This window comes from Tilletiopsis washingtonensis, assembly GCF_003144115.1.
Source record: "Tilletiopsis washingtonensis strain MCA 4186 unplaced genomic scaffold FA09scaffold_21, whole genome shotgun sequence".
Classification (NCBI taxonomy): Eukaryota; Fungi; Basidiomycota; class Exobasidiomycetes; order Entylomatales; genus Tilletiopsis; species Tilletiopsis washingtonensis.
This window is the reverse complement of record NW_020312018.1, coordinates 193,802-214,963: the sequence shown is the minus strand read 5'-3', so window position 1 is coordinate 214,963 and position 21,162 is coordinate 193,802. Positions and strand designations below refer to the sequence as shown.

Below are 21,162 nucleotides of genomic sequence, written 5' to 3'. Positions count from 1 at the left end.
ACGAGACAGGCGGAGAGAAGGTCGAAAGCAAAGTAGACGGGCATGTGAGGGGTATCTGTACAAATGTGAACGTGACGCTCTGTGACTTGCGCAAGGCAGGAACGCGGCGGAGCGGGAGAGGCAGCAGCAAAGACGTGGCCACCGAGCAGCGCAGTGGCCAGCACGTACGTCTGCCGGCGAGCGGCTCAGACGAAGCGCAGATCGTGCACCGTCGGCGGCGCATCGCCGGGCTGCTGTTGCTGCTGGGCGGCGTCGCGGCGTGCCTCTGCCTTGTCGCGCGCACGAGTGAGGTGCTGCAGACGCGAGACCCAGTCTGCGCGGAGAGAAAGAGATGAGCCACGGTGTCTGGATGCGGGCGAGCGTTTGATGACGCACTGCTGGTATACGGTTGCATCGTGTCGCCAGTGGCCAGCGCGATCTGGCTCACGAGGTTGCCGTTGAGCGCGAGGATGCGCACAAAGGCGGCCAGCGCACTCGTCGACACCAGCTGGCCGTCGCTGACGGGCGAGAAGTTCGGCAGGCCGGGGCGGCACTGCAGCGAGACGCGATCTGGGTGTGCAAGCGCGGTGAGCAGAGCGATGCGGCCGTCCAGCATGCCTCGCACTCACAGAACGTGCTGTCGTCAGGCGCCACCGAGCCGAGGTTGATGCCGCCGCGCGAGTTGGGCGACACGACGATGTTGACAAAGTTGAACTGGCTCGGAATCGTGCCGAAGCGGTACTCGTCGCCGCTCTCGTTGAACACGACGTGCACCCAGTCGTTGCCGATGAGCGCCTTCTTGGCCGAGTGCGCCGCATCGTGGTCGCGGTTCGGCATCAGCGTGGCGGTGTGGTAGACGATCTGCGAGATGTCGTCGCCCCACACGTAGGCGTACTTGCCGTGCTCGTCGGACTGGCGGTCCAGGCCGCCTGTATAGACGTCCTCCTGGCCCTTGAGCGTGATGAGGTCGCCGAGGCCCGAAAGGAAGCGGGCGTACGCGGGCGAGCCGGTGCGGTTGCCGAGGATCTGGCGCTCCTCCGTCTGGCCGGGGCCGACGTAGAGCACGCCGATCTTGTGGAAGTCGACGACGGGCGTGAGGTCCACGGCACGGATGAGACGGTCCGTGGCCGGCTCGTCGGGCAGCAGCAGCGGCGCCTTGTCGAGCGAGAGGTCCGGGAACGCCGAGAGCTGCAGGGCAATGAAGCCCGGATCAACGGCCGCCTCCCGCGCCGGACGGGCGCCAGCGGGAGCTGCAGCAAGGCCGGCGGCACTACCGCGTCGGGCCTCTGAGCTCTCGGGCGCAGCGCTCGAGCTGTCGGCAGCCAGCTTCTGCTCGCTGGCTTTCGGCGAGAGAATCTCGCTCTTGATGCTCTGCACGGCCGCAGACTCGGTGGCGCTGACCTGGGGTCCGCCGACACGAGGCACGTCCGCGGCCATGAGCTCGTCGGCCGCGGGCGCGTCACCACTGGCCGCCTCGATGCGGTACGGGTCGATCGGTGCAGTGCGAGTGATCAAGGCGCTGGACAGGCCGCCACTGAAGGAAGCTGCCCGCGGACGCCTTGCAAGTCCGTAGTGCGCCGGGCCGAGTGGACGCCGGGAGCGCAGGTGGTCGCCGGCACGCAGTCGTGCCTCTGCCTGCTGCCGCATCGAGCGGCGGTCCGTCGCCTTGGCGAGCGGCAACGCAGGTGACATCACGGCAGGCTTGGCCATGCTATCCGGGTCGCGCTGCATCATCAGCACGGCCGGCAAGTCCATGCGCTCGCCGTCGACGTCGGGTAGAGTGCCGACGGGCGCGTTCTCGAGCTTGCAGAGCAAAGCAATCGTGCCGGACGAGCGCCGCACGAGGATCTCGATCCAGCCTTCCTTCTTGAGCGACGTCACCGTCACGAGAGCCTTGCCGAAGAGCCAGGACTTCGACTGGCGGTTGTTGTCCTTGCGCGCGGCGGCCACGGCGGCCTTGGCTACTGCTGTGGACGAGCCCATGACGATCGAGTTGAGGAAGGAGCGGCGAGGCTTGGGCTCCGCATTGGAGTGCGTGAAGCGCGCAAGGAAGTCGAAGCACACCTCGGTCTGATCCGACATGCGCTCGCGGCCCTCGTTCGCGAGCAGCAGGCCGCGGGCAATGTACGGCACGTGCTTCGGGCGGTCCGAGATGCGCAGCGAGATAAACCACAGGCTGATGTTGTAGTACGCGAGCATCATGACGTACTGCGAGAGCGTGAACGAGGCCGGGCTGGAGCGCGGGTCGTCGCGCGTGATGCCGCCGGCGCCGCTGGCCTGCTGCTGCTGCGCCTGCTGCTGCTGGCGCTCGGCGTCGGTGCGCTGCAGCTGCGTGTGGTACTGCAGGTACTGCAGCGACATGCCGAAGATGCGCCGGTAGTCCGCCTCGGTGAAGTTGGCGTAGCAGGCAGGAATGTGGCCGATGGCGGCGATCAGCTCGAGGATGTGGATCGACATCGTCGTCGACGACATGACCGTCGAGAGCTTCACGAGCATCGACGGCAGCAGGCGCGTGACGGACTTCTGCAGCTCGTAGCACGAGACGGAGAGCGCACGCACGCAGGGCTGTGCGGTGTTCTGCGACTTGTTGAGGCCGACGATGAAGGCCTCGACCATCTCGTCCTGCTGCGAGCGACTGAAGAGCGTACGGTAGCTGATGAGCACCGTGAGCATCGCGTAGCTGACGGCGTACACGTCGGTCTTGCGGACCTCCTCTGGCAGATGCACATCCGATGCGAGCGTGTGCGAGAGAATGTCGCTGCACAGCTGCTTGCGAAGCGCCATGATCTGGTCGCGCGCCTTGGGACCGCAGAAGAGATGCTTGTTGGCCAATTGATGCGGCAGGTGGCAGATGAGGTACGACACCAGCTCCCAGTTGCGCTCGACGGCGAGAATCTGGATCGCTAGCGCAAGGTACTCGGAGACAGGCAGCGGCACGGCGGGCTCGCCGCCATCGTCGATGCCGTGGTCATGTCCGTGCGCGCAGTGCGGATCGGCCTCGGGGTGGATGTACGTGAAGACGACGTCGCTCCGCTGCGCAGAGTGCGGCACCTCGAACAAGACTTCCTGCGGCAGGTGCCAGAGCGCCTCCTGCGGCTCCACGGGAGCCTGCGGGCCATTCTTGCGCGCCGAGGTGCCCCGCGTGCGGCTGCTGCTGCGCTCGCGCTCGCCGAGACGTCCAGTCTCGCCCGTGGCACGGTCTACATTGCGACCACGGTCGCGCGACGCATCGCGGGCGCGTGACTTGGAGCGGTCCAGCCCACCGGGCCCGGCGCGGACCTGCTCGCGCCCCTCGCGCACGTCTTGGCGAGTGGCTGCGACATTCGAGCGCGCTGGCCGCGGCGCAGTGCTGCCTGTGGAGACTTGCTTCTCCATCTGTGGGGCCACGCTCAGAGACGCCATCGCACTGAGAGCAGACGGCGCAGGCGCCGAGCCTGGTCCGCGCAGCAGAGCAGTCGCAGCCGACTCGACGAGGTCGTCGACGTCGACGACAAAGTACACGCGGTGCTGACGGTCGGTGCGCAGTCGGACGAGCCACTGCAGGATGGCCAGGCGTGTTCGCGTGGAAGGCGGCGCGACGGCCGTTACGTCTTTCTCCGCGGTGCCGGCCCCGCCACGCGCGGAGGCGGACGGATGCAGGATCTTGAGCAGGTCGCGGAAGATTGTGAGACAGCTCGCGCGTGTCTTCTTGCTCCAAGCTTGTCGGTGCTCCACCGCAGAAGAGCCAGCGCTCGGCGAGATCATCACCCAAGACGACGAGAAGGCCATGCGGTTGAAGATGGTAATCAGGTCCAGCGCCGACTGCGAGGACCTGTCCGTGCGACTCGGTGCGCTGACCGGCGCAGCGGATGAAGGAGCACCGCTCGAGGCATGCGCGCCGCCTGCGCTGCTTTGGCGAGAGTGCGAAGCAAAGCCCGAGTTGTGGGTGCGATCGTGCGAGCCCGGCGGGTCGGCAAAGCTGACGTGGCCAGTGGCCGTGACACTGCTGATGATGGGCGCTCCGCTGACGGTCTCGCTGGACCGTGCCAATTTGATGAAGAGCTGCCGGATGTCGCCGAATATGCGTTCGCTCTCGGTCAGCTCAACAGCAGCGAGACGCTCGTTGTCCTGCTGGCCGAGCTCGGCGCCCGAGTCGATTGACTGTGCTTCCGCCTCTGCCTCCGCAGCCGGCGCCGGCGTCGACTCAAGGGGCTGCTCGAGCTCCGGCGGCTGCGAGCCGGCGAGCACTGCTGCCTCGATGAGTACTCGTCGCACAGCCTGCTCGACTTCTGCGTCGGTCTCAGCAGCGAGAGAGCTCTGCGCCAGAGGGATGATGACCTCTAGCATGAGCGTCGTGCGCTCATCCGGCAAGTCCTGCACCGCCTCATAGACGTGCTCGAAGATCAGCGAGACCAGGTCACGTCGCGCTCGTGGCGCAGGCAGCGCGCCGAAGTCGCGCGCCGCGCTCTCGTGCCGGTGGAAGAAGGCCTGCAGTAGGCTGCGCATGTTGGCGATCCAGTTGGGCTCGCATGGCAGGCACAGATGCTGCGTCTTGAAGTACTGGATGAGGTCCACTACGATCGTGTCGGGCAGCAGCGGCGCCAGCGAGAGCAAGAGGCTTGCGAGCTTCGGCGTCCAGGGGAGCGGCTTGCTGCCACCTTCGCCATCGGCGGGGCTGGGAACTCCGGTCGGTCCGGCCAGCCGAACGCGCGAGAGTGTGTGCAAAAGCGCAAGCACAGGTGCAGAGACCGATGGGCCTCGGCCGGTCGACGCGCTCACGCCGGGCGCCTTCTCATCGAAGACGCTTACGGCTCGCCCCTTCAGCTTGCCGCCCTCGGTGTGCCGACGCGCGACGCCGGTCAGATCGATGAGGGCGTCCCAATCGCTGTGCGAGAGAGGCTCCGCGAGGAGCGGCTGGCGGTCTGCCGCGTCCTTGCCCTTCGACTTCTCCGGGAGCAGAGCGGCCACGAGCTTGAGGACCTCGACGTCGAGCACGTCGACCTGTCGGTTGAGAGCGCCGCGCAAAGCAGGCAGGATGAGCGGCAGCGAGATAGACGGCGCCAGAGCGTCCTCGTTCTGCTGCTTGCCCTCAGTGCGAGTCGAGGACGGCGCTCTGACAGCCTGCTCGGCGACCACGATGAGCGCCTGTCGCAGGAAGCCAACGGCGCCGAGCAGAATGGCAACGTCTTCAGGTGCGTCTGCGCGCGGTCGCGATGGAGCAGGCGCCGCGGAGTCCGTCTCCGGCAGGACGAGCATCTGCCGCACAACTCGCAGCGCGGCGTTAGCGCAGTGGCTGCGCAGCAGATTCGCGATGACCGGCCCGACAAGGTGCACCCAGTCGTGCTCGTCCGCCGCCGAGGCATCAGCGCTGAGCAGGACCAGGTTGCCGCCTACAGCGGTCTGGTAGCCCAGAATGCCACACAGCACTCGTGTCACGGCATTGACGCATGGCGGCGGCATGTAGCCGTACCGAAGCGTGGCGTCGAAGAGGCGCAGGAGGGCGCGCACGTCGACAGCATGCAGCTCGGCGTGTGGCTGACACACCGGGTACGGCGCCTGCTCCACGTCCTCTGCACGGGTCGAAGGCGGCAGCGTCGCGAGGACGATCGGCGCGACAGCTGGCGTTGGGGCGATCGACGCGCCCGCTGCTGCTGCTCCGGCCGCAGCTGCGGCAGACGCAGCCGCGACGATCGCAGCGACGCCGAGTGCAGACTCGGATGCGGCCAGGCGTGGCGTCATCACGCCGTGTGGTGTCATCGACGGCGAGGGCGACTGGCTGCCAGGCGAAGGCGAGAGGGTTTCCAGGCCGTAGTAGTCGTAGCCGTCCGTGAGCGACTTGGCCTCCTTCGAGCGCGAGCGGCGATGTTGCGACGAGGCGGCCGGTGCTGCTGCCTTCGCTGGGGAGAGAGCTTGACGCGGCGTCTCGGGTGCGAATCCAGCGTCACCCAGGAAGAGCCGAGAGATCTTGTCGTAGAGCTGCTCGACATGGGAAAGATCGATGCGCGCGAACGAGAACTTGAAAATCGACGTCGCAAGGTGCAGAATGGCCTGCATGTTCCACTCGCGCAGAGACAGCTGCTCAGACAGAGCCGCCGCAGAGAAGCGCCCGGCGCCCGCCTGTTGGGTAGACGTGCTGGCCTCACCCGCGGCCGGAGCAGGAGCTTTCCCTCCCGCCTTCTTGCTTTCCGCTTGCGCTACCGAGCGCAGCGTCTGCAGCTCTGCCCAGACTACGCCGAGCCAGTCGCCGAGCAGCTGTACGATGCCAGGAAACGCGACGACGTCTCGGCCCTCGTTCGTAAGCACTTCGAGCGCCTGCAGCTGTGATGGCAGCGCCGGCAGCGCGGTAGCCAGCACGTTGTCGCGGCTCGGGTGCGCCTCTTCGAAGCCCGAAGAGAGGTCGGAGACGAGGTGACACAGCAGCGCACGATCAATGTTGGCAAGCGCGTGATCACCGTCGGCGGTCTTTGACGACTGCGAGCCTGGCGCCCCGCTGCGCGTCTCGGCCAGGGCCTTGGGTGCCGCAGCGGCGCGGCGACTGGACAAGCGCACGCTCTCCGAGACGAGGTCGCAGACACCCACCCGGATGGCAACAGGAAGGTCCTTGGCCTGGCCCAGCAGCGCTATGCACAGACGGAACACGTCGCTGGACCGGATCTGCGGCGTCGTGGGGCCGGCGCTGGCCGGTGTCTCCCCGCCGGCGGCAGCGGCAGCGGCAGCCGCTGCGCTGCCAGGCGCTGCGACGGGAGGAGAGCTCGGCGACATGGGCTCGTCGGGCTGCAGCGCGGCTTCCTTCTCGGCGGCATTGCGCACCGCAGCGAGGATGGCGCGCAGGCGCTGCTCGTGCTCGGCCGTGACTTCATCGCGGCGCGGCTGGGAGAGCGGGATCGGCTTGCGCAGCTCGGCGGCGTGCACCTCGAACTCGCTGCGCGAGAGCGGCGCCGACTCGGGCAGCCCGAAGGGGTAGAGCGGTGCATCTGGGCTCAGCGTCTCGACGGACGGGATCTTGGTGCCTGACGACAGGCCGACAGCCAGGCTGCGGTCCACATTGCCCGGCAGAGTGGAGGCTGTCGCAGATGACGAGTCGAGCGACGGCGCCGCCGCAGAGGAGCGCGAGCGGAAGGTGCGCAGGATCTGCTGGCTCAGCGTCGCCTTTGGCGCTGCAGGACGCTCCATGCTGGACGTCTCGGCCAGTGCCGCGCCCGGCAAGACTGTGCGCGCAGAGGGTGAGAGGCGGCCGCGAGGTGGTCGCCGCTGCCGCAACGCACCGGGAGCTCTGCCCGTGCTGGCACGCTCAGGTGCTGCTGCCGACGCTGTGTCTGCGCACAGAGAGGTGCGTGCGGGCCAGGACACGTGTGTGAAGAGGGTGTGATAGGAGCGGGGTGTGGTGGGAGCAGGCACAGGGTCGGCACGCCGCACGGCCAGCTTGATGGGTGTGGGCCGCCTCGCTCTCACGATGCGGCGGACCCGTGCGAGTCATCGTGAGATTCGGCCCGATGCTGCTCGCCGCGTCGGCCGAGGCGCGCCGACGGACGGCCAGCGACCTTGCACGTGCTGCGCGTGCCGGCGCACCCCGGCGAGGCACAGCGCCAGCCGGCCAGCCAGCCAGCCAGGCCGCGGCCATCGCACGCCGCGTCAGAGCTTCCAGCGCGCAAGGGCCGCCGCCGCCGCCTCCAGCTCCCATCCCCATCCCACGCCCCACCCACGCCGCCATGTCGACCTCCTTCACCGTCTCTGCGAGCAGCAGCGCCGCCGAGGGCTCGTCGCTCTTCGCGTCGGTCTCGTCCGCCTTTGCCTCGTTCTTCCCGACCGTGCACGCCGACGACGAGGTCAGTGGGCGCCGCTTACAAATGCGCGCCGCTCTGCCGCCTGGCCCGCACACCACGGCGGCATGGCGGCGCTGCAGCTGCATTGCGTGTCTTGTGTGTCATAGTACTGACCGGGCAACGCGCTCACAGAAGGACGACGAGGAGTCCAAGGAGGGCGACGACTCTGAGGGCGGCGAGGAGGAGGGCGGCGACGAGGTGCGTGCCAATGCGATGCACCGCCGAGGCTTGAGCGCTGACCGGTGCGCCCTGCTTGCGCTGCTCTGACTGTGCAGGAGGAGGAAGAGGAGGAGGAGGACGAGCCGGAGGATGTGAGTCGCCAGAGCGTGCTGCAGCCCGCCTCGCACCTTTGCTCACAGCATGACTCAGGCCTATCCCGCCATCTACGAGGGTGCGTGCTGCATTTACGCGGCCATGAGCGCATTGATTGGCTCTGCGCCTTATAGCCTAGTTTCAAGCGCGCCGCTGACATTGGCACCCACAGAGTGCGAGAACTCGAAGAAGTGCTCCGCAGCGAAGCACCACTTCGACGACTGCCAGACGCGCGTCACGGAGGGCAAGGGCTTCAAGGATGAGAACTGCGTCGAGGAGTTCTGTGAGTCATGGAGCACTTTGCGGCACGGCGTGGAGACACGTCGGGTCAGACGTCGCCGCTGGATATTGCATGGAGATCGGCCGGTCGAGGCAGCTTGGAGCTCGGATGGCCAAAGTTGGGCTGAATCACAGGGTCGAGGCGAGGGCAAAACACGAGCGAAGCCCACTGCCGTGGAGGGAAAGGTGTCAAATCGTGGGCGAGCGACATCCGCACACGATGAGCGAGGGCCATTGGAGGTCATACCCACCGCATCTGGACCGCGCCCTCTCGCGCGGGCGGGGCTGTGCGCCGGCGGGTCCAGCCCTGCTCAGCTGTGCTTTCCGAGACTCGGGGTCGGCCAGCACGGGACATGGGCCTCAGCGCCCGACACGCGGTGCTGGCATGCTGTGGCGCGAGTGGACTCCCAGCAGGCTCTGCGGTCCGAGCTGCGACAGTTGGCAGCGCGCGACATGCTTGCGGTTCGCGGGGCATCTCGTTCGCGCGCCTTGGGCTGGACTCTTGTAGCATTTGCTGACTCTGAGCTGCGCTTCACAGTCCACCTCGCCCACTGCGCCTCGGAGTGCGCCGCACCGTAAGTCTGACCTCGCGCTGTTCCGTGCGACTGGCTCTCACCGCGCTTCCTTCCACAGGCGCCTGTTCAGCAAGCTCGTCTGAGCGCACACGCACGTGCAGGAGTACAGAGAGTTGAGTGGTCGGGCAGCGCAGATTGGCACAGCCTGGCGGAGCTCGACGTCTCGGAGGAGGGAGCCGCGCATCTGTTGCGGCGGCGCTAGACTGCCGACGGCTCGGCGCAATTGACATTGCCGTTGTGAAGGAGAAGCTGGTCTGTGCATGGCCGGACGATGTCGAGAAGGCACAGCGCGCTGTCGGCCGAGGGCCGCCGAATCGTGTCTAGCACGAGATCCGTCGTCGGTGCTAGTGCCTCGGGTCCGGCGGCCGAAGCAGCGGCAGCCTGCATCATGGAGCTCGGAGCCGGGATCTGCCATGCGCAACGGAGATGGTCGTTGGCTGCCGCGTAACAGCTGCAGGCACGCGGGTCGTCGAAGGGCCAACGTTTGTCTCGTGCTCGACTTTCGTGGCAGGAGCTCCGGCGCTGCGATCGTCGCTCGCATGGTGTCGCTGTTGATCTCGCATGGTGTCGCTGTTGATCTGCGCATGCGCGTGCGATCGCAGAACGCTACAGCGCAAAGCGGAGGCTTTTGCATCGCAGCGTGCACGACATCTTCCAGCTGCTGCCGTCAGGCCGGCACGATGGCGACGATACGTCCGCCGTGACCTGTGAGCCGGCCGCCCCGCTTGCGCCAGGTGCAGCACATCGCTGCATCTGCTGCAGCCGCTGTGCCGCCTGTGCCTCTCGTGCGCTGTCAGATGCACATATGCAGGCCCGTGTCTTGGCCGGACCTGTCAGGGAAGCATCGCCTTGCGCGTGCCAAAACCCGGGAGCGATGGAGAAGCCGCTGCCGCTGCCACTGCTGCACGTGCGACGCACGCTGCATGGTGCATTCTGCGTCTGCGGAGGGAAGCAGGTCGTCTGCTGCCTGCGGCCCGAGGGCTCGTCGTGCCTGACCTCCGAACAGCGACGATGGCAGGTGCAGGAGAGGAGGTAGCGTGCGGACCTGCACGGCCGGCGAATCTGCCGTGCGGCCGCATCACAGCAGCCCGGCATCTGGGCTGCTTCTGCGTCTGCGATGCTCCCTGCAGAAGGCAGAGGCAGACGATGCTCTCAAGCAGCAGCAGCATCGTCGACCTGCAGCTGCTGCCTGCTGCTGCTGTGGAGGAGGACCTCTGTGGTCAGCCTCATCAACTGTGCGGGGTCGCAGCGACGCAACAGACATGCAGCATGCAGCAGCCACACACGCGCATCGACGGCCCTCCGAGCTCCGCGCACAGCGACACCGGCTGCCGACGCACGTTCCTCAAATGCAGGGCATCCTGCATGCCACTCTGCTCTCCTCCTGGCCAGTGGCCGATCCAGTCTGCGGAGGCTGAGCAGGAGTGACGCTTCCGCATCTGAAGCTGCCCATACGAATCGTGCGGCACAGTCAGCTTACGCAGGGTAGTGCGCTGCGCCGACAGCACCAAGACGATGGACTCTGGATCTCGCTGGGCCGCCATCCACCTGCATGCTGCACGATACCTCCCGCTGTGGGACCTGCTCGACGACTCCGAGGCTGCGACGAGCCCCCGTTGCTGCGCCGTCCCACACCCTGTGCGGACCTTTGGGCGGAGAAAGCAGCCCTATCGCCGCGGCGGTTAGGCTCGACGAGGCTGCGGTTGTCCCGCTCGAGGCGAGCAGCAGAGCAGGCGCTGCGGACGGGGCTGCGAAAGGTGGAGCACCTCACATCCGACTCACCGCGGGCTCCACTTCCAGCTCACGGCCTCAGCGCCAGCGACGTGGAGTTGCAGGACGCGAGACGGGTGCAGCAGCCGCAGGCTGGAGCGCAGCATCGTTGCCCTGTCTCGCGCTGGCCCCGCTCGTCGCGAAGAAAGGCACGGGCCGTGCAATCGCTTCGCTGGGCGGAGCTTGAACTCGGAGGCGAGATCTGCGGGCGGGCGGAAGCGCCGTGGGCGGGAGCGCAGCAAGAGGGCGCATCTCGCTGCGTTAGCGCCGGCGCGGGCGCCGTGCGACCCGCAGCGCCGGGCTCTTGCGGCTCGGCGTCCGCTGCGCCCCGCCCGGCACTCAACAGCAAAGAGATGGCTGCTGCTGAGCCGCTGCGGTCGCGACGATGTATGATGGTCTCGACCTACCGTGAGCACGTCAACGTGCGTGGGCTTGCTCTGCTCGAGTGCTGCAGGCTGGACGCTCGTCTGCTTCCGCCGTGCGCCGCAGCCGCCTCGACTCCGTCCCGCCGGTCGACGCCGTTCATGCGCTGGCATCAGAGCGCAGATGCAGCGCAGCAGGCAGGCACGGCATCGGTGCACGATCGCCCGTGGGTGCAGGGCGCCGGCGCAGGTCCCGCTCGAGAGGCGCAGGCGTGGGAAGATGCCCTCGCAGCTTGCATGCTGGCGGCGACCGACACCGCTCTGGCGCCCATCTTCGGAGGCGAGTAGTGGCGAGAGGCAGAAAGGGCCGCTGTCGGGCGGCATGCGAGCACGTTCCACGGCCGATCTGCCGTGCTGGGCGCCTCCTCGTCCTCCCGACATGCGCTCTTCCGCCACAGTGCGCTCGTCACATCTCAGCATCAGCACAGGTGCTTCAAGGGCGAGGTGCCTCGTTGAGGGCGAGATCGTGCTTGGCTCGGGGCTGTTGCGCCGCCGCCGCACGGCGCAGCACGCGAAGGCCGCACCCGTTCCTGACTCGGACTCGGACGCGCTCTGGCGGCCGCCCCCACGGACTGATTGCCGTCCGGCCCGTGTGCGCTCCGTGCCGTCGAGATGCACTTTGCGGCTCTAAGACGGAGCCGACGATGACGAGCTGCTCAGCATAGTCAGCGACTGCGCTTCCAGCACAGGAGCAGCGAAGCGCAGTCGCAGCAGCCGGAGGCTCTCCTACTCGGCGGCGCGACGATTGCACACAGGAGAAGCGCCCGTCTGCCGCGGCTACCTGGACCTGCTCCTGCTGCGCCCGTCCAAAGAGGGCAGAGCGCTCTTCCTGCGGATGTGCTGCATTCCCGACGCTGCAGAGCGCAGTTCCGACGCAGCTGGCGTTGCAGATGCGATGCCGCTGCAGCAGATGCAGCAGGCGCGTGCAGCACCCAGAGAGGAGAGAGGGCATGACGGATGGCGCGCACGCCTTCGAGCGCTGCTGCCGTCTGCCGCTGCGCTGCTGCGCGCTGCGGCGTGCCTGCACCGCATGCCGAGCCTGCACCTTCCTGCTTCATGCTGGTCACCGGCCGCGGGCGGTGGTGGTCCCGCAGCCTGCACGAGTCGAGCTGATGCCAGCATCAGCGCTGTGCAGCGTGAGAGCTGCCCTCCTGTGCTAGCGCGGTGCCTGCACGGACGCACGCTCTTCGCGCGCTCAGCCGCGGTATCGCCGCACTCCGCTAAGGCTGGCGCCGCAGTGCTGCGAGAGTGACGTGCGCGGCACCCTCAGGAGGGCGTAGCAGCACTTTCGCCCTGTGGCTCGAGAGCGAGAGTGCTGCGGTACCGAGCAAGCCCGGGCTCGAGGCGCAACGGCGCCGCACGCTTGCCCTGTCGACGGCGCCCCGGCGTCCAGCGCCTGCGCCAGTGCCGGCACGGCGGGTTTGCCCAGCGCCCCCTCCCGGCGCAGCGCGCTTACCGCCTAGCCGCACGTCGCATCAGCACTCCGAGCTGCGCCCTGCCGCCGGCTGCGCTGCTGCGGCCGCAGTGCCGTGCGAGGCCGCCGCCGCAGCAGCAGAGAGTGCCGATGGGCCGACGGGGCGGCGGGCGCCTATCGCGATGCATGGGCACGCCCGAAGCGAGGCACTGCGGCCGTGTCGTCCTCCTCGCCCCCCTCCGCACCGCGCGCTCGGAGCCTTTCCCGCGGACACGCAGGCGTCTCTCTTAAGGCTGCACCAGGGCCATGGCCTGCGCCCGGTACCCGCAACCGCAACCTCGATCCTCACCTCTGCAATCTCACTCTCACAGCGACCTCGCATCCGCTCCCACACCTGCACCTCATCCGCGCTCCTCAGACACTGCACCGCACCATGTCCTCACTCGCCGGGCCGCAGGGCATCTTCGCGCCGCTGCCAACCGTCAAGGGCGAGGGCGTGCAGGCCGGAGCCTCGCAGCCGCTTGACGTGCCGCGCAAGAAGAAGCGCTCCGGCGGCGGCAACAAGAAGGGCACCTCTGCCGAGCGCCGTGCCACGCACAACGCCGTCGAGCGCGCCCGGCGCGAGAGCCTCAACACGCGCTTCCTGGTGCGTGTCGCATCCACGCCGCCGTTGACGCCGTGCTGACCGTCTGTGCGCACAGCAACTCGCCGCGAACCTGCCGGCCACGGCCGCAGTGCGGAGGCCGAGCAAGTCGCTCATCGTCAACAAGTCGCTCGCCTTCGTCGCCGAGGCCCTCACGCGCGAGACGATGTATCGCAGCAAGATCCACGAGCTGGCGCAGGAGAGCGACACGCTGCGCGACGAGCTCAATGCGCTGCGGGTGCAGTCCGGCCTCGGCCCTCGCCTCCAGCAGAGCGTCGACCGCACGCTGCCGGCGCCCATGGCCGACGGCGCCTTCGACCAGAACCGGCGCGAGTGCATGGCGCAGCTCGCCGCCGACGGTCACGACCTCGACTTCCACAGCTGGGAGCTCGACAACGACGACGGCGACAGCACGTCGGACGCCGGCCAGCAGACCGACTCGCGCACCAGCACCTTCGACAGCCCCTACCTCGCCGCGTCCTTCGAGGCCTCCTCGGCGCCGCCCGTTGCCTCGTCGCGCTACCAGCAGCACTTCGCCGCGCTCCAGCCCGACGATGCGGCCTTCCGGCGACACTCGACGGCGAGCTCGTACGGCGCGCAGACGTCGTCGAGCGGCCTCGAGCAGCCTTTGGATGCGGTCAGCTTCTCGCCGTTCGGCCTGCCGCCCGCGTCGCTGCCGACTCGGTCATCCATGTCGAGCCTGCAGACCAGCTCCGTGCCGACGTCGCTGCCCAGCACGCGTGAGGAGTATGAATTCCCGCCCGTGACGCCGACCACCGCGCTCGTCTTCAACCAGCTGCTCGCCGGCTTCGACGCCTCGCAGCTCGGTACTGGCGCGTCGTCGCTGGCACCGTCTTCGCAGCAGCAGCAGCAGCACTACCCGGCGTCGTCGGCAGCAGGGCCGTTCGCAACACACCAGCACTCCATGCTTGGACCGCAGACGCATGCCTTCCACGCACCGCAAGCATGACACTGAGGCAGCGCTTCTGTACATCTCTCACCTTCACGCATCCCGGCGCCCTTGCGGCCCTCAGCACCACCCCTCATCACCCTGCTTCCCCGGATACCCTGGCTTGTGGCCGTTGCGACTCGCATGCGCCCGCCTGCACTCGCTGCGGGTCGTCTCTCCACGCAGACAAAGCCTGTAGCATACCTGCTGTCACATTCGATGCTCATCTTAGTGGACTTGTGTGAGATGTGGTGTGCGGGAACAAGAGGCCGGTGACGTGCCTGCCGCCCAACCGCATCCGCGCCGCGTTCCGCGTCCGTGCACGCGCGGCCTGATCCGCAGCCGCTGATGGGCGTCTCGATGCGTCTCACCACCACCATCGGTCGGCAAGCAGCTCTCCGGATCGTTTCGCTCGGAGCGGTCAAGTCGGCGTGATGAGAGCGTCGTTGTCCCATGCCCTGGCGCTCAGCGCTCTTGCGGTGTGTGCTCACGGGTCAGCCGCGCAGCAGCTCGTGCTCGGCGATGCACCGAAGGTCGTACACTCCTCGCCATGCTTGACTTTGGGCACTGAGTGGACAGCGCTGGGTCCCGTACCAGCGTGAGTGTCGCTCAATCCGCATTCGCTTGCTCGTTGCCGACGTACGCCACCTGCAGAGGCATGAGGGAGCAGGCCTTCGGCGCCAACCAGCTCACAGCTTTCGGTGAGCTGGCGCGTCTGGCGGCATTTCTGCTGGAACTGACAGGATGGGGCATGCCAGACGACGTGGTCGATCTCATGAACGAACTGCCGCCTCGCCTGCCATCGGCATACGGCTACCTCGATGGCATCATTGCGCCGCGCCGGTTTGTCCCTCAAGAGCCGAGCACATCCTCTTCGTCGTGCGCCTCTCATACGCAGCGCTTGGTTCTCGCCTATCCAGAGGTCGACTGGAAGGGAATGCGATCTACCGCCGGCTGGAGCGCGCTCCAATGGCAGGCTCTTCTGTGGACCGAGCTCAATGTCGCGGCGCCGGGCCCTGTCGCGCTCCACGTGAACGTAGACAAGGCGATCGAGTTTGCCTTCGTTGCCGAAGGCGATGCGACAGGCGAGCAGCTGCGATGGTACACAGGCGACGTGTATAGCTACAATCAGGCAGCGCGTCCGATGTCGTCGACGGAAAGCATGTCCAGCTCTCACACGAAGCAGCCTCTGCCTCTGGCGCACCTGATTGAGCTGAACCCTGGGCGATATCGCCTCGTGCTGCGCGCCGTGTACGAGATACGGCTCTTCGGCGACCCCGACAGTCAGTCCTCCGACGGCACGCCGCAGCTGCAGCTGAAGATCGACGTGCAACTGCGCAAAGAAGCCGCAGTACGGCTCACTGTCGACCCACCGCTCGGCCGTGCGCCGGACATCGTCGGCGAAGAGCTGGCGGGCCAAGGAGTGGCAGTTGGCGTGCGAAACGGTGGCGTCAGCGCTGTGCAGATCGAGAAGGCTGGTGTCCATGGCGAGATGTCCAGGGTCAGTGCGCCGCAGCCGCCACAGTCGCCCCGCTAAAGTCTAGCTTCCCAGTGCCTGTCCGCGTCCCTGAGCGACACCGTTAGCATCGCGGCCGCGCAGACCCGCTCAGTCGTCGTGGACCTCCATGAGACTAGACCACTCTCGACCTGCATCGGCGATCATACGACGGAGACAGTCATCCTGAGCCTTCGCGTTCTTGTCAAACTTCTCGACAGTGGCGAGGCGCGCGAAGAGCAGGTCGACATACAGCTTCGGCGACTGCCGGCCCTCGACGTCAAGAAGGCGCAGCCGTTCGTCTTCACCTTCCGTGGCGCGGACGGAGCTCTGGACTATGCGAGCGCTCTGCCACCTGCGCAGCGCAGCTCCACGCCGCAATCGGTCGTGTTGGCTCTGCATGGCGCCGGCGTCGATGCGGCGGACAGCGCCTGGTCCGGCGCAATCAGACAGCAGTCGCACAGCTGGGTGATCTTCCCAAGTGGCCGCACGAGCTGGTCAGCCGCCTTGACGCCCGCTAGCTCTGCGGCTTACTGAGCTTCCTCTTCCGCCCAGGGGCTTCGACTGGCAGCTGGCCTCGCTCGCATCTGCCTCAGCAGCCGTCAGGTCGATGGCTGCGGCTCAGTGGGGCGTGGACAAGCACTTGAGAGCAGCTTACGCTCTCGATCCAAGCAAGGTCAGTGGCTGCGCGGTGTACATCAGCGGACGCAACCTGACGCGAGGTTGCGCCGAAGCTGTATGTAGTCGGCCACTCGAACGGCGGACAAGGTGCTCTATACAGGCTGTCGCGCTTCCCGGACGAGGTCATTGGCGGCACGATCGCTGCTGGCTACATCAAGGTGAGCGCGTGGTCGCCTCTAGTTCTGCGTGCCGAGCTGATGCGTCGATTAGATGCGAGACTATGTGTCGTTCGAGTGGAGCGCTAGCCGGCAGAGTGCAGATCCAGCGCTCGCAGGGGTGAGCTTGATGACGCTGAGCTTCAGATCTATGCTGAGCGTCGTCCAGATCCTCGCCTCTTCACTGAGCATGTTCGAGAACGACCTGCACGCGAGGTGAGCTTACGGGTCATGCGCCTCTGATCAATCGCTCACGCGCTGTCGACCTCAGCAACCTTGCTGGCGTGCCGCTGCTCATCAAGTACGGCAGCGCCGACGACAACGTGCCGCCGTGGCACTCGCGAAGCCTTGCTGCTCTCGTCGACAGCTGGAACGCCGCGAGCAGGCTTGTTCTAGGCGAGCATGTGCAGTGAGTGCATCGCGACGCTCCACTGATCGATACTCATGGCATTCACCAGGGTCTCTGAAGCGCCTGGAAAGGGCCACTGGTGGCCCGAGGTGCTGCGCGAGGCCGACGTCCAAGCGCATATCGAGACCCATCTGCGTCGCGCCTCCTTGTCCCCGCTCGACTCCTTCACGCTCAGCACGACGAACCCGCACGAAGCTGGGGCGAAGCAGGGCGTGCGAATACTCGCGCTTGACACACCAGGGCGGTCAGTGTCCTACTGTGGACGATCGTGAGTCAGCTGACATTGCTGGCAGGCTCGGCCGGCTCGAGGTGACCTTCTCCAACACGACGATGAGCATCACGAGCAGCGGCGTCCAGTCGTTCAGCCTGACGTCAGATGGCGCCAAGGCCTGGCACACGTCGTCTGCGACTGCACTGAGAATAGACGGACAAGCGCTTGAGCTGAGCTCCAGCGAAGCGTTTGCGGGCACAGCGCGAAACTTCGAGTGTCGCGACTCCACATGGCATGCGGTGTCGACATCAAGCCTCGGCCGGCCACAAGGTCCGCTATTGCGCATCTGGCTCTCTGCAGCACCGCTGCAGCTCGTCTTGCCGACGCGGACATCGCGCGAGAGGAGAGAAGCATTCCATAGCGCTGCGCTGCGCCTCGCCCACGCTGCGCTGCTGTTTGTTCAGCTCGACTCGCGCATCGTGGACGACGTCGACGCAATCCGGCCTGAGGGCCTGACACGCGGGAGTCTCATCGTTCTCGGCGGCGCAGACGAGAACCTGCTGGCCGAGAAGATGCTGCGAGAGCGTCCGGCGCCGTGTGAGTCCGAGGACGTTTGCGTGGTGCAATGCTCACTCCAGCACGCGCCGCAGTCTCGTTCCTGCCTGCTTCGCAACTGCGCCTGCACTCGCGCGTGTTCAGCGGAGCTTGGAGTGAGTGGTCCAGAGCACTCGAGGCTCCATCGCTGAAGAGGGACTGCACAGCTCTGCTGTCGCTCCTGCCGCATCCCACCGATCCAGACGAAGGACTTGCGCTCGTCGTAGCGGCTTCAGCACACGCCGGCGGTCTCGAGCGCGGCGTACGCGCACTACAGCAAACCCTCCGCACCGGCGCACAGCTGCCCGAGTGGGTCTTGTTCGGCGGTGCGGAGCGAGACTGGATGGGCGCCGGCGGGCTGCTCGGAGCCGGGTGCGTGCTCACCAATACGCCGCGCGATCACTAGCTGACACTCACCCACCTGTGTGCCCTCCAGCTGGTACGATGCAGACTGGCGCTGGTCACATGCCATGTCCTGGCTGTCGTAGCCTGCCTCCAGCTGCCCCACACGCGTGTACTGTGAATCAAATACCCATTGCGCTACGTGGCTCGGGCTGGCGCACGCCGATGTGGCAGTGCGGCAGGGCGGCACAGGTCGCGAGAGAGGCTTACTCGTAGATCCACGAGTCGGCCGAGCGCTGGTACTGTGCGGCGCCGAGGTGTGAGCAAGGCAGCGAAGGCAGAGGAGCGCGAGCATACGCACAGCGATCGTGGGCGTCTGCTCGCCGAACCAGAGGGCGATCTCCTTCTTGGCGGAGTCGACGGCGTCGGAGCCGTGGCAGATGTTGCTGGAAGACGGAGCGCATCAGCACAGGTGCCGCACACGCGCACACTGCGCCAGGCACTCACCGTCCGACGTCGATGGCGAAGTCGCCGCGGATGGTGCCGGGGGCGCTCTGCAGCGGGTTGGTGGCGCCGAGCAGGACGCGGCCCTGCTTAACGACGTCCTTGCCCTGCCAGACCATGGCCATGACGGGGCCCGAGGCCATGTACCTGCAGCGCGGAGGTCAGCACGGGAGAGCCGGCATGCCAGGCGCCGCACGCGCCACGCACTTGACGAGGCCGGCGAAGAAGCCCTTGCCCTTGAGGTCCTCGTAGTGCTTCTCGAGGTGCTCCTGGCTGGCGTGCACGAGCTTGGCGGCGACGAGCTGGTAGCCGCGCTTCTCGAAGCGGGCGATGATCTCGCCGACGAGGCCGCGCTGCACGCCGTCGGGCTTCACCATGATGAAGGCTGCGGGCATGGTCAGTGCGGGGCAGGCAGGACAGCAGCAGCCGGCGACGACGCACTCTGCTCAGTGGCCATTTTGGGAAGAGTGGCGGGGGATAGGGTGGGTGGAGGAAATGCGTGGGTGGGGTGTTGGCGCGAGAAGAAGAGGAGCGAGCCGACGACGACGACCAGCGGCCACACGACCCAGAAGTCGAGGCGGCGCATGCTTCGAGCGCTGTGCTGGCGCGAAACTCTGTGGCGGCGCGTGCACGCTCTCGGCCGAGGCGCAGTGCTGGGAAGGGTGGAGAGGCAAGCGAAGCGCTTGGAAGTCGCAGCCGGGACGAGAGGCCGCCTGGCAGCACCAGGCACAGGCACGCAGCCATCTCGCAGCCTCGCCACCTCTCGTCTCTTAGCCGTTGGCAGCATCGCGTACAGCGCACGTCTCCCAACAGCTCGCGTTGGCCAGCAAGGGCGTGCAGCGGGCACGAGAGGAGCAGGAGGCACAGCGGCGACTTCGCGGCTTCTTCCTGGGCCAAGGCGGTAGCGCTGGCCCGCGCGTGCGCGTGCGACTCCCAGCTAGTGCATCCGGCAGTCCAACTCGTGCAGAGCGCATGGACCAGCTCCACAACAGCGCTGCCGGACAAGCATGCCTCTGCTGCAGGTGCGGCCGGTTGACACATGCCACAGATGAGCACCCTGAGAGGGGTGCAGCGATACGAGATCAGCAAGCAGACAGCGGCTGAGCACTGAGCCCTCGGCCGCCTGGTGGCGCCCTCACACGCCCACAGTGACCGCCATCACTCTCCGCTGCACTCGTGAAGCGGATATCGTCATTACTCGTCCTCGCCGCGCCGGTAGGCCACCATCGCATCGACGCGGTGCACGTGCGTGCTGAAGCTGCGCAGCCGCACCTGCTCCGCCTCGCCCTCAGAGATGAGGCGCGCCGACGACTCGGCCCACTCGAGCGGGATCGGCGTCGAGGTGGACGTGTAGGCGAGGATGGAGAAGGAGCCTGTAAGGAGGAGGAGATGTGAGCTGCTGCTCTGCAGACTGCACGCGGTCCTGCCACGCACACTGCTGCTCCAGCATCGGCAGGAAGGTGCAGCTTGCGGTGATCTGCTTGATGATCGCCGCGATCTCGGCCTTGACGTGCGCGTCCGTCTTGGCGCCGTATGTGCCCGAGTTGGCTGCGGACGCTTTTGGCGGCACCGGTCTGAAGGTTGGGTCAGCGAGAGCATCGTGCAGAGCAGAACGTCACACGGCTTGCGCTGCAAGCCCACTGTGAGCAAGGGGGCGATCGTCTCGGCTGCGGCACTCCTGCCGCTCGCTTGCATTCAGGACAGCTCACCACAGCCGGCCGCTGCAGCGCCAACAGAGTCGGCCTGAAAGGTGCCAGACTCGCACACACACGGCGAAGCGACAATGCCCCCTCGCTGCTGGCTGCTGCGGCCTGTTGTGGCCCGTCGACGCATAGCAGCGCTCATGCAGCTGATGTGCAGGCGACCCGAAGATGCCCCCCCCCCCCCCCTCTGTTGCTCATCCAGAGCACGTAGCTCGCAAGGCGGCCCGAACCTGCGCGCCAGCGCATACACCCACGCTCCGCGCCTCACATCGATTCTCCATGGCTCGCTTGCGCACGCCGCTGCACAGGCCGCTCTTCTTTCACTCACTTCTTCTCCTCCTTGGCCAGCTTGCTCTCGGCGACGGCCTCGCCGACGACGTCGACGTCGAACTGCCAGCGCTCGACGGTGTCGCCCGTCTCGGTGTCGACGATGGCGACGACGACGCGGCTGACGGCGCCCTGCTCGAGCCACGCGGCGAGCTGGCGCATGGCGGCGTCGATGTAGGTGGCGAGGGCGTCGTCGATGGCGACGAGCATCTGCAGGCCGTACTTGCGCACGGCCTTGAAGTCCTCGGGCGGGTAGAGGGCGCGCTGGTAGAGGATGCTCTGCAGCGAGTAGCAGAAGAAGTCGCGCACGAGCAGCGACGAGCCCGAGAGCGTCAGGTGCTGGCGCGTCGGCGCGACGGCCTGCGCCGTGGACATGGTGGCCGGGGGGTCGGCGGGTGTTGCTGTGTTGCTGTGTTGGTGTGGAGGCGGCTGTGGACGTGAGGCAGGGGCCGGCTGATGCGCGCGGCGGAGGCTGGCCCTTGGTGCCTGATGGTGTTGGTTTGGTCTCGTGCGGGAGACGCGGCCACTTTAGCTGCGCCCAGGCACGGCAACGCGACGCGTCACAGCGCGTCCTCCCCAGCAGGCCGTCCCTTGTC

The 21,162-nt window shown here is 67.1% G+C and overlaps 6 protein-coding genes across 6 annotated transcripts; 3 read left to right on the top strand and 3 right to left on the bottom strand.

Annotated features, from left to right (window-relative positions):
• Nucleotides 1-18: 18 nt before the first annotated feature.
• On the bottom strand, nt 19-7,345 carry FA09DRAFT_331956 (hypothetical protein). The gene is made up of 4 exons (XM_025743251.1): nt 7,224-7,345; nt 609-7,166; nt 376-549; nt 19-313 (listed from the first exon to the last, which is right to left on the bottom strand). Exons 2-4 carry the CDS (start codon nt 7,129-7,131, stop codon nt 186-188), a joined length of 6,825 nt encoding a protein of 2,274 aa, XP_025595909.1. The 5' UTR covers nt 7,132-7,166; nt 7,224-7,345; the 3' UTR covers nt 19-185.
• An 805-nt stretch (nt 7,346-8,150) lies between these two features.
• FA09DRAFT_331954 (Non-heme 11 kDa protein of cytochrome bc1 complex) lies at nt 8,151-9,105 on the top strand (the record flags this gene model as incomplete). The annotated part of the gene is made up of 4 exons (XM_025743250.1): nt 8,151-8,172; nt 8,266-8,376; nt 8,911-8,947; nt 9,006-9,105. Coding segments are annotated over 4 exons (195 nt in total), but the record flags the coding sequence as incomplete, so codon positions are not given.
• A 3,881-nt stretch (nt 9,106-12,986) lies between these two features.
• FA09DRAFT_340953 (hypothetical protein) lies at nt 12,987-14,166 on the top strand (the record flags this gene model as incomplete). Its single annotated transcript, XM_025744382.1, has 2 exons — nt 12,987-13,199; nt 13,255-14,166. The coding sequence occupies 2 exons, from the start codon at nt 12,987-12,989 to the stop codon at nt 14,164-14,166; spliced, it is 1,125 nt and encodes a 374-aa protein (XP_025595907.1).
• A 359-nt stretch (nt 14,167-14,525) lies between these two features.
• On the top strand, nt 14,526-18,231 carry FA09DRAFT_362682 (hypothetical protein). Its single transcript, XM_025745500.1, has 13 exons — nt 14,526-14,743; nt 14,800-14,846; nt 14,904-15,646; nt 15,698-16,137; nt 16,196-16,316; nt 16,375-16,479; nt 16,532-16,597; nt 16,646-16,692; nt 16,748-16,885; nt 16,935-17,129; nt 17,179-17,693; nt 17,747-18,062; nt 18,127-18,231. Exons 1-13 carry the CDS (start codon nt 14,580-14,582, stop codon nt 18,176-18,178), a joined length of 2,949 nt encoding a protein of 982 aa, XP_025595906.1. The 5' UTR covers nt 14,526-14,579; the 3' UTR covers nt 18,179-18,231.
• Nucleotides 18,232-18,298: 67 nt separating this feature from the next.
• On the bottom strand, nt 18,299-18,993 carry FA09DRAFT_335248 (putative nucleoside-diphosphate kinase; the record flags this gene model as incomplete). Its single annotated transcript, XM_025743759.1, has 5 exons — nt 18,299-18,334; nt 18,394-18,478; nt 18,540-18,683; nt 18,744-18,921; nt 18,978-18,993. The coding sequence occupies 5 exons, from the start codon at nt 18,991-18,993 to the stop codon at nt 18,299-18,301; spliced, it is 459 nt and encodes a 152-aa protein (XP_025595905.1).
• A 713-nt stretch (nt 18,994-19,706) lies between these two features.
• FA09DRAFT_331947 (putative MAD2-spindle-assembly checkpoint protein) lies at nt 19,707-21,006 on the bottom strand. Its single transcript, XM_025743249.1, has 3 exons — nt 20,568-21,006; nt 19,971-20,110; nt 19,707-19,909 (listed from the first exon to the last, which is right to left on the bottom strand). The coding sequence occupies exons 1-3, from the start codon at nt 20,939-20,941 to the stop codon at nt 19,731-19,733; spliced, it is 693 nt and encodes a 230-aa protein (XP_025595904.1). The 5' UTR covers nt 20,942-21,006; the 3' UTR covers nt 19,707-19,730.
• Nucleotides 21,007-21,162: the final 156 nt, after the last annotated feature.

Coding starts and splice junctions, on each gene's coding strand:
- FA09DRAFT_331947 (XM_025743249.1), bottom strand. CDS start 20,941: ATGTCCACGGCGCAGGCCGTCGCGCCGACGCGCCAGCACCTGACGCTC. Junction 20,111..20,567: donor CTGGCCAAGGAGGAGAAGAA/GTGAGTGAAAGA, acceptor CCCAACCTTCAG/ACCGGTGCCGCCAAAAGCGT. Junction 19,910..19,970: donor GCCGATGCTGGAGCAGCAGT/GTGCGTGGCAGG, acceptor TCCTCCTTACAG/GCTCCTTCTCCATCCTCGCC.
- FA09DRAFT_331956 (XM_025743251.1), bottom strand. CDS start 7,131: ATGGAGCGTCCTGCAGCGCCAAAGGCGACGCTGAGCCAGCAGATCCTG. Junction 550..608: donor GCCTGACGACAGCACGTTCT/GTGAGTGCGAGG, acceptor TTGCACACCCAG/ATCGCGTCTCGCTGCAGTGC. Junction 314..375: donor GATGCAACCGTATACCAGCA/GTGCGTCATCAA, acceptor CTCTCCGCGCAG/ACTGGGTCTCGCGTCTGCAG.
- FA09DRAFT_362682 (XM_025745500.1), top strand. CDS start 14,580: ATGAGAGCGTCGTTGTCCCATGCCCTGGCGCTCAGCGCTCTTGCGGTG. Junction 16,693..16,747: donor GAGAACGACCTGCACGCGAG/GTGAGCTTACGG, acceptor TGTCGACCTCAG/CAACCTTGCTGGCGTGCCGC. Junction 17,130..17,178: donor GCGCTTGACACACCAGGGCG/GTCAGTGTCCTA, acceptor CATTGCTGGCAG/GCTCGGCCGGCTCGAGGTGA.